Source organism: Trichomycterus rosablanca, chromosome 13 (genome assembly GCF_030014385.1).
Source record: "Trichomycterus rosablanca isolate fTriRos1 chromosome 13, fTriRos1.hap1, whole genome shotgun sequence".
NCBI lineage: Eukaryota > Metazoa > Chordata > Actinopteri > Siluriformes > Trichomycteridae > Trichomycterus > Trichomycterus rosablanca.
In genome coordinates this window covers 29,748,007-29,762,516 of record NC_086000.1, presented here as the reverse complement: position 1 = coordinate 29,762,516, position 14,510 = coordinate 29,748,007, and the positions used below count along the sequence as shown (strand labels likewise).

General features: G+C 39.5%; 1 protein-coding gene across 1 annotated transcript in view; it reads right to left on the bottom strand.

The window, feature by feature from the left end:
- The window catches only part of alk (ALK receptor tyrosine kinase), a 711,395-nt gene that overhangs the window by 7,631 nt on the left and 689,254 nt on the right, over window positions 1-14,510 (bottom strand). Inside the window, exons 29-30 of the mRNA XM_063006743.1 lie at window positions 13,721-13,813; window positions 900-1,001 (exon numbers count right to left, since the gene is read on the bottom strand). Of these exons, the coding sequence (XP_062862813.1) occupies window positions 900-1,001; window positions 13,721-13,813 (195 nt within the window). The remainder of the gene's footprint in view (window positions 1-899; window positions 1,002-13,720; window positions 13,814-14,510) is intronic.

The window sequence follows — 14,510 nt, the reverse complement described above, 5'->3', positions numbered from 1 at the left end:
ACTGCTCCACTGAGCCACCGTCCCGCCCTACTACTGGTGTGCTAGCGTGTTTTACTCCAGCACCACCCAAGCATCCTAATCATTTTTGGTCAGTGACAAAAGATACCATAAAATATCATCATGTCATAAAGTTGTAGCCTTGTGGTTAAGAAACTGGACTTGTAATCGAAATGCAAGGCCCTTAATCCTTAATTGCTCAGACTGTAAACTGTAACAGTATTGTAAGTCGCTTTGGATAAAAGCGTCTGCTAAATTCTGAAAATGAATAAATAAAGCAGTGGTATCAAATATCATATGTTTATGTAACAATTAAATGTTACATGTTCAATGTCATGACAGCTCACGTCACATGTTAAGTGTGCAGTGTGTAAGTGCATTACTGAGTGTAATACAACAGCATAACATGACAGAAAGGGTATGTCATACATTATTATCAGTCTTATAGCCGTAACTCATAAACCTGTGTTATTGTAAATTACATTTTTTATTTAAATGAATGAATAACATTTTTTTTAAAGATTAATTTTCTATAAACTCATTGTTAGTGATTATATAGTAGGGCAGTTGTAGCCTAGTGGTTAAGCTACTGGACTAGTAAGCAGAAGGTTGCTGGTTCAAACCCCACCACTGCCAGGTTGCCACTGTTGGGCCCTTGAGCAAGGCTCTTAACCCTCAATTGCATAGACTGTATAATGTAAGTCGCTTTGGAAAAAAGCGTCTGCTAAATGCTGAAAATATACACACCACTAAAAAATATGCATGTCCAGAATTTAATAAAGAATGCAATCAGAGATAAATCAGATAAATAGATAGAAATAGAAATAATATATAAATAGACACCAGAAAAAATGTATATAAAATATAGTAATATATGTAAAATAAGGCACTGTATTCTTTACCATGTGTCAGTTTTGGAAGTAAATATTCCTTCCATAAAAGCTTCCGGTGGCATCCATTTAACTGGCAGCATGGCACGGCCTCCTTTCCTGTAGTAGCTGGCTCTGTTGAGACACATGCACACGCGCACACGCGCACACACAACAATGAAGCGGTGATAAATATATATATATATAATTTTTATGGAAGGTTTATTTTAACAGAGAGAGACAGAATATCAACAAAAAATCCAGAAAAAAAAAACATTAAATAAAGGTTATAAATTAATTTGTATTTAATTAAGGGAAATAAGTATTTGATCCCCTACCAACCAGCAAGAATTCTGACCCCCACAGACCGGTTATGTGCCCATGAGGCACACAAATTAGTCTTGTCCCTGTATAAAAGACTCCTGTCACAGAATCAGTTTCTTCCATTCAAATCTCTCGACCACCATGGGCAAGACCAAAGAGCTATCAAAGGACATCAGGGACAAGATTGTAGACCTGCACAAGGCTGGAATGGGCTACAAGACCATCAGCAAGAAGCTTGGTGAGAAAGAGACCACTGTTGGTGCGATAATTCGAAAATGGAAGAAATACAAGATCACAGTCAATCACCCTCACTCTGGAGCTCCATGCAAGATCTCACCTGGTGGGGTAAGAATGATTCTGAGAAAGGTGAGGTCAGTCCAGAATTACACGGGAGGAGCTTGTCAATGATCTCAAGGGAGCTGGGAGCACAGCTATATATATATATATATATATATATATATATATACTGTAGATAGATACAGATACAGAATGCTATGTCGTAATAAATATAGCCACATGGGCAAACTCCACACAGAAGGACCCAGGGCTGCTCCACCTAGGAATCGAACCCAGGACTTTCTTGCTGTGAGGCGACAGTGCTTAGCTGAACCTATTAAACTGGCTGTTAGAGTGTACTTCTGTAATAACCTTGTTGAATAGAATAGAAAGGATGGGTTATGTCTGCTAAATGGTCAAAAGTATGTGGATACCTGACACACATTCCAAAACTATGTGCTTTAATATGGAACCAAGCAACGTGTGTGACTTAAACCCATAAACTTACTAACTAGTAGGGCATGTCTACATACTTTTGACCATATATTTTACAACGATCTACAACAGGGTTTTTCAAACTATTTTTCAAGCGACCCAAAATTTGTCCTTTTTATCAGCTCCACTTACCATATTGAAGCACTTTGTAGTTCTACAATTACTGACTGTAGTCCATCTGTTTCTCTGCATGCTTTGTTAGCCCCCTTTCATGCTGTTCGTCAATGGTCAGGACCCCCACAGAGTAGGTATTATTTGGGTGGTGGATCATTCTCAGCACTGCACTGACACTGACATGGTGGTGGTGTGTTAGTGTGTGTTCTGCTGGTATGAGTGGATAAGACACAGCAACACTGCTGGAGCTTTTAAACACCTCACTGTCACTGCTGGACTGAGAATAGTGCACCAACCAAAATATCCAGCCAACAGCGCTCCATGGGCAGCGTCCTGTGACCACTGATGAAGGTCCAGAAGATGACCAACTCAAACAGCAGCAACAGATGAGCAATCGACTCTGACTTTACATCTACAAGGTGGACCAACTAGGTAGGAGTGTCTAATAGAGTGGACAGTGAGTGGACACGGTATTTAATAACTGATCCACTCATACCAGCACAACACACACTAACACACCACCACCATGTCAGTGTCACTGCAGTGCTGAGAATGATTTATCACCTAAATAATACCTGCTCTGTGGTGGTCCTGTGGTGGTCCTTACCATTGAAGAACAGCATGAAAGGGGGCTAACAAAGCATGCAGAGAAACAGATGGACTACAGTCAGTAATTGTAGAACTACAAAGTGCTTCTATATGGTAAGTGGAGCTGATAAAATGGACAGTGTGTGTAGGAACCAGGAGGTGGTTTTAATATTATGTCTGATTGGTGTATGTGCCTGTTAAAATCCATTTGTTTAATTATTATTATTTTTCTCTGCAACCCACCTAAGGGTCACGACTCAGGGTAGAATTACCCTGATTTAGAATAATGCATTATGGTTAAAAGTGAATTATATTTCATTCTGCATGGTTGTAATTATACTATATAAAATGCACATGTTTATCTGATATAAATCAGATCACAGTAAACTCAGACACGTTTGGTCTTTGGGAGCAGATGTTATCAGAGATGTGCTTCCATATCAGATCAGCTCAGACTCACTTAGCTAACAGAGGACTGGCATACTAAGAGTAAGATGGAAGAAAAGTACACAGAGAGCCTGACTGCTAGCATGTCTCTTAGCGTGCTACAGGATGTCGCTAGTTGAACGTGGTGTGTATCAGATGAAGAAATAGAGACCAGAGGAAGCAGATATATTGCCTTCTCTCTTCCAAACATAGACACTGAGGACTAAATCAGTGCACTGCCAGCCTTACCATGTCCCCCTGCAGCATGAGCCGGTTTGTGGCCCTTTGAGATAACTGCTAGTACCAACTAACAGATCACACCACACCACAGCAGCATATGTCATGTGCTTGTGTAATCCTGCACACAGGAGAGCTTTGACTTCCAGGTCCAGGATGAAAACTGTTAAACATGAAGTGCATATGCAGAAACACGGGCTGAGATCTTAAATATAAGCTACAGAGCTGTGAAAAAGTAATTGCACCCTCTGAATGTAGCAAAACATGAATTTTATGTATATAGACAGATGGACAGACAGACAGATAGATAGGCAGGCTGGCAGGCTGAGAGACAGACAGATAGGCTGGCAGGCGGAGAGACAGACAGACAGACCAGACAGACAGATAGGCAGGCGGAGAGACAGACAGACAAATAAGCTGGCAGGCAGAGAGACAGACAGACAGACGGACAAATAGACTGGCAGGCAGAGAGACAGACAGACTAGACAGACAGACAGACAGATAGATAGGCTGGCAGGCAGAGAGACAGAGGGATAGATAGGCTGGCAGAAAGAGATACAGAAAGACAGACAGATAGATAGCAGGCAGAGAGACAGACAGACAGACAGACTTGCAGGCAGAAAGACAGACAGATAGGCTGGCAGGCAGAGAGACAGACAGAGACAGACAGATAGGCTTGCAGGTAGAGAGACAGACAGACTTGCAAGCAGAAAGACAGATAGGCTGGCAGGCGGAGAGAAAGACTAACAGACTTGCAGGCAGACAGACAGACAGACAGACAGACAGACAGACAGACAGATAGAGACAGAGACAGATATAGACAGACAGACAGACAGACAGACAGACAGACAGATATATATATATATATATATATAACAGACAGACAGACAGACAGACAGACAGACAGACAGACAGACAGATAGATAGATAGATAGGCTGGCAGGTGGAGAGACATACAGATTCTACAATTACTGACTGTAGTCCATCAATTTCTCTACATGCCTTTATAACCTGCTTTCATCCTGTTCATCAATGGTCAGGACCCCCACAGGACCACCACAGAGCAAGTATTATTTAGGTGGTGGATCATTGTCAGCACTGCAGTGACACTGACATGGTGCTGGTATGAGTGGATCAGACACAGCAGTGCTGCTGGAGTTTTTAAATACTGTGTCCACTCACTGTCCACTCTATTAGACACTCCTACCTACTTGGTCCACCTTGTAGATATAAAGTCAGAGACGATCGCTCATCTACTGCTGCTGTTTGAGTTGGTCATCTTCTAGACCTTCATCAGTGGTCACAGTATGCTGCCCACGGGCGCTGTTGGCTGTATATTTTTTTGGTTGGTGGACTATTTTCATACCAGCAAAGCACACACTAACACACCACCACCACGTCAGTGTCACTGCAGTGCTGAGAATGATCCACCACCCAAATAATACCTGCTCTGTACTGGCCCTGGGAGAGTCCTGACCATTGAAGAACAGCATGAAAGGGGGCTAACAAAGCATGCAGAGAAACAGATGGACTACAGTCAGTAATTGTAGAACTACAAAGTGCTTCGATATGGTAAGTGATGCCAATAAAATGGACAAAAATTTAAGTGTATCCAAGATTAGTCAATCTAACAGCTTGTTTTCTTTTTCAGGATAATTTTCAGTCCTCTAAAATTAAAATCTTATTCATTTTGAAACATACAGTCAGTCAAGCAATAACCTTTATGTTTGTACATGATAATTATCTCCTGATCCAATGAAATTGCACCCTCTCTAAGTCTGGAGTTGCTTTGTTGTGTCTGACTCAGCATAGCTTTCTGATCTGAGAAAATCTTTAAAGAGAATCAAAGCAGAAGGACTGAACATTTTGATGTGGCAAAGTTAAAGTCCTGACACGAACGCAAAAGAGATGCTGTGGCAGGACCTGAAATGAGAAGATTATGTCAAAACCCAAGCAGTGTGTCTAATTTAAAGCAGTCTTGCAAAGAAAAGTGGGCTATTCCTTCACAACAGCGTGGTAAATCAATTTTAAATTATAGAAAGTGGTTAGTTGCAGTAAAAGATGCAAAATGTGGTGCTAGTTATTATTTAGTATATATATATGAATTAAAGATGTCATTTGTTCCTTAAATAAATAAAATTATGTATTACATTTACACCAATCAGCCATAACATTAAAACCACCTCCTTGTTTCTACACTCACTGTCCATTTTATCAGCTCCACTTACCATATAAAAGCTGTAGTCCATCTCTTTCTTTGCATGCTCTGTTAGCCCCCTTTCATGCTGTTCTTCAATGGTCAGGACCCAGGACCACTACAGAGTAGGTATTATTTGGGTGGTGGATGATTCTCAGCACCGCAGTGACATGGACATGGTGGTGGTGTGTTAGTGTGTGTTGTGCTGGTATGCAATGCTGATGAAGTTTTTAAACACATCACTGTCCCTGCTGGACTGAGAATAGTCCACCAACTAAAAATACCCAGCCAACTGCGCCCCGTGGACAGCGTCCTGTGACCACTGATGAAGGTCTAGAAGATGACCAACTCAAACAGCAGCAATAGATGAGCGATCGTCTCCGACTTTACATCTACAAGGTGGACCAACTAGGTAGGAGTGTCTAATAGAGTACCAGCACAACACACACTAACACAGCACCACCATGTCAGTGTCACTGCAGTGCTGAGAATGATTAATCACCTAAATAATTCCTGCTCTGTAGTGGTCCTGGGAGAGTCCTGACCACTGAAGAACAGCATGAATAGGGGGTAACAAAGCATGCAGAGAAACAGATGGACTACGGTCAGTAATTGTAGAACTACATAGTGCTCCTATATGGTAAGTGGAGCTAATAAAATAGACAGTAAGTGTAGAAACAAGGAGGTGGTTTTAATGTTATGGCTGATCAGTGTTAGTCGATTTAATAATTTAAATTAATTCAATAAGACAAACACACAGGCATTTAGAAGAGTTTGGGTAGTTGTGGACAAGCAAACTTTTCGCTGAGTTCTGTAGTACTGTGCCCCTCAGGACTGAGGTCTTATATCCCTGTCTTAAAGGGTTAAGAATCAAAGGGTCTTTCTAAGACAGCATTATTAAAGAGTGGTCACAAGTCAGTGAAGCTTTAAAGTAACTTTAAATTTGAATAGACGTTCCAGTTTCTTCCTTTCCAACTGTTCTTAACTCCTCTGAGTTCTTGAATCTCAGCAGGGACGTGAGAAAATCATCAGCAATTACAGCTTATTTATAGCACCGTCGCCCTTCTGCTCACTCAGCTATTGGCTAATAGGACCTTATTTTCACCCCCCCTGCTGATTCATTGTCAGCTATGATAGTACTAAAACCGTTGGCCCCGTTAACACTTCATTTTCCTGAATGAAAATAAAGGGTAATATTCTTAATTGTTCATTAGGATTAAAGATAAACGTTATATGAAGCAGTATTGTAGGAGGTGAAGAAATGTTTTTGTATCTATGTTTACATTAATACCCTTGACACATATCCAAAATTTGTTTGTTTCTTAGGATTTTAACGCCATGTTTTACACTCTTTTACATGTTTTACACCATGGTTACATTCATGTCAGACACGGTAGTTACTCATTACACAAGGTTCATCAGTTCACAAGCTTATATCGAACACAGTCATGTCTTTGGACTGTGGGAGGAAACCAGAGGACCCGGAGAAACATGCAAACTTCACACAGAAAGGACCCAGGAACCCAGGACCTTCTTGCAATGAGGCGACAGTGCTACCCCACAAATCCAAAGTGGCTTACAACTGATGAGGTTTGCAAAGTGGTGAGACACGACCCATCATGGCTTGAAAAGACCGATTTGACCATTTGTTGATTCTACTTTCATACCCAATCATCATTCCCTCACCTGTCATCAATTCACCTGCTTATTGTGGAATGTTTTTAAACACCTTAAATTGTACCTTATATGTTATCAATTTTTATTCTTATTCTGCCTCTGTCCCAACTTTTTTGACTGTGTTGCAGGCATCCATTTTTTTAAGTTGATCATAACATTTGATTCTTTTTCTTTCTACTTTTGTCAGTTAAATTAAGTTTCAAAAGGAATTAACAAATCACAGATTCTTCTTTTTACTACATTTCACAAAATGTCCCATCTCCTCAGGATATGGGGTTTGCATGGGGGGGCAGCTTGTTAGTGATGGGACTTGCACCATCAACATTCCGATCAAAAGTCCAGTATATTAACCGCTAAGCCACCAATGCATAATTGTGTGTGTTCAGGAGGTTAGCATGTAGTTAGCACCACAGCCCTGGGGACCTGGGTTTAAGGCTTCTGGTCACAGTCTGTGAGGTGTTTCCAGGTATTGCCAGACCCACCTTGACCCTGATCAGAACAAAGCATGAAGGAATGATGAAAGGTATGAAAGGCTGTTTTTGGTTTGCACACTCTTATTTCTGTATGGGAGCTCTTAAATGTGAGGGATAAAAGTTCTTTTTAATTTTTTAACACATGTAATATTTTTGTTTTATTTTATTTATTTTCTTTTATTTAATTTTATATATATTTTTATTTTATTTTATTTTATTTTATTTTATTTTATTTTATTTTATTTATTTTATTTTATTTTATTTTATTATTTTATTTTATTTTATTTTATTTTATTTTATTTTATTTTATTATTTTATTATTTTATTATTTTATTTTATTTTATTTTAATTTAATTTAATTTTATATTTTATTTTATATTTTATTTTGCCCTGTAAGAATATTCCAACATTGTGGGGCATACAAATAAAAATAAATAAATTAAAAAAATATATATTTTGGAGATAATTGAGTATAACACACCAAGTATTAAGGCTAGCTGATTTTTAAAAAATTACTATTAAAAATGTTTTATTTTTTAATTATTATTATTATTATTATTATTATTATTATTATTATGTAATAAAAATGACAACAAATGAGAATTTGGTTCAAATCGACTTTTCACCTTACACTTCAGAGTGAAGGTCCTGGGTTTGATCCCCAGATGTGGTGGTCCGGGTCCTTTCTGTGTGGAGTTTGCATGTTCTCCCTGTGTCTGCGTGGGTTTTCTCCGAGAGTTCCGGTTTCCTCCCACAGTCCAAAGACATGCAAGTGAGGTGAATTGGAGACACAAAATTGTCCATGACTGTGTTTGACATTGAACTTGTGAACTGATGAACCTTGTGTATTGAGTAACTCCGTTTCTGTCATGAATGTAACCAAAGTATAAAACATGTTAACATCAACGTTAAAATCCTAATAAACAAACACTTCAGAGTAACTTATATTTTAAACCTGAAACTGAAATGACTACAACTAAAAGATAAAGATAATATAGAAAAGATCATATAATGCCAATGTCAATAGTCATGCCAAAAAAATTTGAAAATTATTACAAGTGTTCTTGTAGACGAAGGGGATTTGTGCCTACTTTTGGGGATATTTAGGAATAGGACAGAATAGGAAGTCTTGGCTGGAGACATGTCCAGTATAAAGATAACTTAATTTTGTTATTTACAGACACTGATGGGCGGCACAGTGGCTAGGTGGGTAGCACTGTCGCCTCACAGCAAGAAGGTCCTGGGTTCTGTGCGGAGTTTGTATGTTCCAGTTTCTTCCCACAGTGCAAAAACATGCAGTCAGGTTAATTGGAAACACTGAATTTCCCTACAGGTGACTGGGTGTGTGTATGTGTGTGTGTGTATGTGTCTCTGCCCTGCGATGGACTGGCGTCCCGTCCAGGGTGTTACTGTGTGCCTTGCACCCATTGAAAAGCTGGGATAGGCTCCAGCACCCCCCCCCCCCCCCCCCCCCCCATGACCCTAATTGGATAATTGTCCTCATCTACGGTAGGGATGTAACAATACACTTTACCCACAACGCGATGCGATTAACGATACTGGGTTCACGTTACGATTTTTTTAAACAAAATTAAACTGAAGACAAATGACAGTTTTCATTTATTATTTCTCTTTAAAAAAATACAATAAAATACTGTATTTGTGCTTATCTATTATTTAACTAATTAATGAATGCCCTTTTATTTTTGAGGTGGGTACAAACTATGCAAAACGTTGCTACACAATTCCCTTTTTGTGAAAAAAAAAAAAGTGAAATGAAATAAATCCCACATTAAATAAATAAATGAATAATACAAATAAAGAAAGTATCCTCACATAAAAAAAAATTTGGCTGAAAATTCCGAACCTGGCAACCCTGTAGTGACGTCAACCAGGCGAGGTGAATAGCGCCAGTGCCCTCTGCTGTTTAAAGTAAATATCGATTCATTATACATGTAAACTGATTTGAATCGTTACACACGTAAATCGATTTTTAACTGTCTTGTGGTGCATCGTTACATCCCTAATCTACGGTCATCAGAATGAAAGTGGTTGGCACTAGTGGTGAAAACTTGGTTTACATTCAGAACTAGATAAAATGCTCATCCATCTGAGAACAACCCTGGAGTAGAGCCACTGCTCCCAAAAATCAAGAGAAAAAGATAAAGTAGCTTGGACATCTTACAAGTAAGCGCCCAGTTGGGTCTCTCTGGAGCTGTCTTAGACAATTCCCCCCAAAGAAAATCCAAGACCCACAGAAAGGATTTTGTTTTACAGATGATAGAATGATTGGGGGTCTCCCAAGAGCTGACTCTGTGGTTATGAATAAAGAAGTATGGGCTTATCTGCCTGCTGTTACCTCCTACTGTTACCTCCTGCTGTACCACTGTTGGGGACAGTGGTAGCCTAGTGGGTAGAGATTTGGGCTATCAACTGGAAGATTGGCGGTTCAAATCCAGGCTCTGCTATGCAGCCACTGATGGGTCCTTGAGCAAGACCCTTAACCCTGGCTGCTCCAGGGGCGCTGTAAGGTGGCTGACCCTGCGCTCTGACCCCAGCTCCCAAACAAGCTGGGATATGTGAAGAAAGAATTTCATTGTACCTGTATATGTATATATGACAAATAAAGTATATCATCTTCTTCTTCTGTTATCAGAAAAAGCAGATAGAAGATTAAATAATACATTGTTTCATTTAATTTTTCATAATGTCAGAGTTATTCTGTCTATTACATTAAATACTTTTGTACTTGGTAGTTTTTATTTGTAGCATAGCCTCCTAGTTCTTAGTTTGTCATTATGACTGACTATAGTTTTACTGCACTCATTACAAGTCCATGGAACACTTTCTCCATCAGGTGCTGAGAGTAAATTTGCACAGATGGTCAAGCAAACACAAAGTCTGTAGTGCTCAAGTGGAACTCTAATACACTAGCCCACCACTGCTGAGATGTTGAGCTCTTGAATTTTAGTCTCAGATGAGCTATCTACTTGACCTGAACTAAAAGCCAAAATTGGCTGCGCCTGCAAAGTTGGAGTGGGTGGGTGGGTGGATTAGTGTGGTTCCTCATTGCTTAAAAAAGTGCTGTAACCTAAATGTCTGTCTATAAGCTAGTTGGATGTCCCATTTCAAAACCATGAGCATTCATGTATAGTTGACACCCTTGGGAGTCAAGGCTAAGAGCACTGGTCTAGTAAACCAGAGGTTGTGAGTTCAATTCTTACTGGAGCCTATTTTAGAAGTTGGAGTGGGTGGTTCAGTGTGATTCCTCATTGCTGCTGCATATGTGACCTATGCTGGCTGGCCATGACCCTGCCAGAGTGGTGGAGGTATTGGTGGACTATCCATCTGCCATAAATTAAAAGTGCTGTAACCTGAGTGACACTGTCCATAGTCAATCAAGCTTCACATTGCACCGGGCTTGACATCATGTGGAAACCTGTCTATAAGCTGGTTTAAAATCCGTGGGGATTTATGTATAGTCCCTGGTCTAGTAAACTAGGGGTTGTGAGTTTAATTTATACTGGAGCCTACTTCAGTCTTTTGGACAATGGTATCCTAATGGGTGGAGCTTTGGACTATTAGTAGAAAGATTGACCATTTAAATCCATGCTCTGCTACACAACCGCTGCCGGACCTTTGGGACCTTACTGCTCCAGAACTGTCAGACTGAAATAAGAAAGAGGCTTCCCCAAACTGTTGCCATAAAGTTGGTGTCATGACTTATTTCACATAATAAATTATGATTATGATTTTATAGCAACAGATGCACTTGACAATTAGAAAGGGTGTCTGCATACCTAGCGCCATATAGAACCATATAAGTCCTTTGCATTCATATAAGTGTGTATATACGTATATATATTGTTTATGCATTTTCTCCCCTTTTTCTCCCTTTTGGCGCATCCAATTGCCCGATTGCATCATTCTTCCTCTCCACTAATGCCGACCCCCGCTCTGATTGAGAACAAAGCTAACCCACGCCCCCTCAGATACATGGGCATCAGCCGTATGCATTTTGTCCCCTACACTTTGACGAGTACAATGTGGATCAGCACTGTGTACGGAGAGACACACCCTGACAGCACTCTTTTCCCGTCTCTGTGCAGGCGCCATCAATCAGCCAGCAGAGGTCATAATTGCATTAGTTATGAGAAAGACCCCATCCAGCTTTAAATATTCCACCCCTATATAAACAACATGCCAATCGTTGTTCATGTGGCTGCTCAGCCCAGCCGGCAGGCAGAGCTGAGATTTGATACAATGTATTTGAGATCCCAGCTCTGGTGTTCAGCGTGTGTTTTACCGCTGCGCCACCTGAGCTTCTCGTGTATGTACACTTTTAACCACAATTGTACATCAAGCTCATAAGCTGCTGTTTATGTTCGACTATTAAATTACATTCAGTGAAATATTAATTACATGTAATAATATTGTTCGTAATTATTTAGATAAATGCAATGAATATTTAGAATACATTTAGCACTAGAACTCCAAGTTCCTATTTAGCATTTAGCAGAAATACTACAAATGCTGCTCAGTTGACTAGTGTTTCATAACGTATTAACTTACACCAAGAACAGTACAGGCTTAAATTACTGCACTTAACAAATACTCATCCTCATACTTACATATTTTTTTTATTAGTTTTAAACATGACTGTATATCAAGCTCATGAGCTGCTGATTATGTTGGATTATAAAATTACATTTAGTGTGATATTAATTGCACCCTAGTGACGCTTGAGAAAAGAGCACTTGAAAACACTTCACCACCTTAAAAGAATGCATGCCAATAATTGGATTTAGACTCATTTGTAGTTTCAATTAGATGTTTATTGAGAGTAGGTTAACTCTTATTCTCATGTGTGGTTTAAAATAAATGCACTCATAATGCTTACTATGCTTGTAATTATTTAGATAAATGCTTGATTATTGAGTAATTTTGGACCAGAACCTATTTAGCATTTCGTTCAGTTAACTAGTGTTTGCGGTACTGGATTAAATAATTGACCTCTGCTGTATGGCAGTCAGGTACCTCAGTAATTCTCAGTAATGCTTTATGGTGGCAGCGTCTTAAAGGAAAAATTTAGTGCAAATAAATACAAAGACATTTTAATTGGCCATCAAATCATATAATGGTACAATTTCTAACTGATGGAGTGGTCTTTTTTCCAGAATACACTGCCTCTATTTACAAAATGTTGTAAATCATACGCTATGATACTTTAGACCAGATCTTAACTCAATAAAACATCTACAATTACTGACTGTAGTCCATCTTTTTTTCTGCATGCTTTTTTAGCCTGCTTTCACCCTGTTCTGGATCCCCACAGGACCACCACAGAGCAGGTATTATTTGGGCGGTGGATCATTCTCAGCCATGCAGTGACACTGTCATGGTGGTGGTGTGTTAGTGTGTGTTGCGCTGGTATGAGTGGATCAGACTCATGAAGGTCTAGTAGATGACCAACTCAGACAGCAGCAATATATGAGCGATCGTCTCTGACTTTACATCTACAAGGTGGACCAACTAGGTAGGAGTGTCTAATAGAGTGGACAGTGAGTGGACACGGTATTAAAAAAAATCCACTCATGCCAGCACATCACACACTAACACACCACCATGTCAGCATTCAGAGCTGATAAAATGGACAGTGAGTGTAGAAACAATGAGGTGGTTTTAATGTTATGGCTGATCAGTATATTTATATATGAATATTAATACCAAGTTAATTGCATAGCAATTATTACATTAATTTTCCATGTATAAATCATAATTTCCCTTAAATATTACTTTAAATGTTATATTTTAATTAATCGTTGCAAAGAAAAAAGTACTGTGCAAGACTTAAAAAAAACATGGTAACACTTTCATTTACAGTTTCTTAAGTTCTAGGTATTAACAAGGTATGAGGTTCAAAACAAACACTAGGTAATTATTTTAGGTAACAAGATGGTAAGTGCAAATACAGTCTAATTGAATTATAATAATGAAATGTCTCACATATAAAACTAAGAGCACAGATAAAGCTAATTAAACCATACCTGTAGATATCTCTAGCCATGCCAAAGTCCCCGATCTTGGCCACCCTTCCTGGACCTTTACAGGTTAGCAGGCAGTTCCTTGCTGCGATGTCCCTGTGGAGAAAAAACACACTGTTATTGGCGCTATACTATACTATCCTTTCATGGAAACAGTATTCCCTGATGGCTGTGGCCTCAAAATAATGCGCTCTTCCACAAAGCAAAAATGGTTCAGGAATAGTTTGAGGAGCACAACAATGAGTTTGAGGTGTTGACTTGGCCTTCAAATTTCCCAGATCTCAATGCAACCAAGCATCTGTGGGACGTGCTGGACAAACAAGTCCGATCCATGGAGGCCCCACCTCACAACTTACAGGAGTTAAAAGATCTGCTGCTAACATCTTGATGCCAGATACCACAGCACACCTTCAGGGGTCTAGTGGAGTCCATGCCTCGATGGGTCAGGGCTGTTTTGGCAGCAAAAGGGGGACCAACACAATATTAGGAAGGTGGTCATAATATTATGCCTCAACTGTGTAATTCTGTATTTGAATTTTAAACATAACATTAAAACCACCTCCTTGTTTCTACACTCACTGTCCATTTTATCAGCTCCACTTACCACATAGAAGCACTTCGTAGTTCTACAATTACTGACTGTAGTCCATCTGTTTCTCTGCATGCTTTGTTAGCCCCCTTTCATGCTGTTCTTCAATGGTCAGGACTCTCCCAGAACCACCACAGAGCAGGTATTATTTGGGTGGTGGATCATTCTGATTCACTCATACCAGCACAACACACACTAACACAC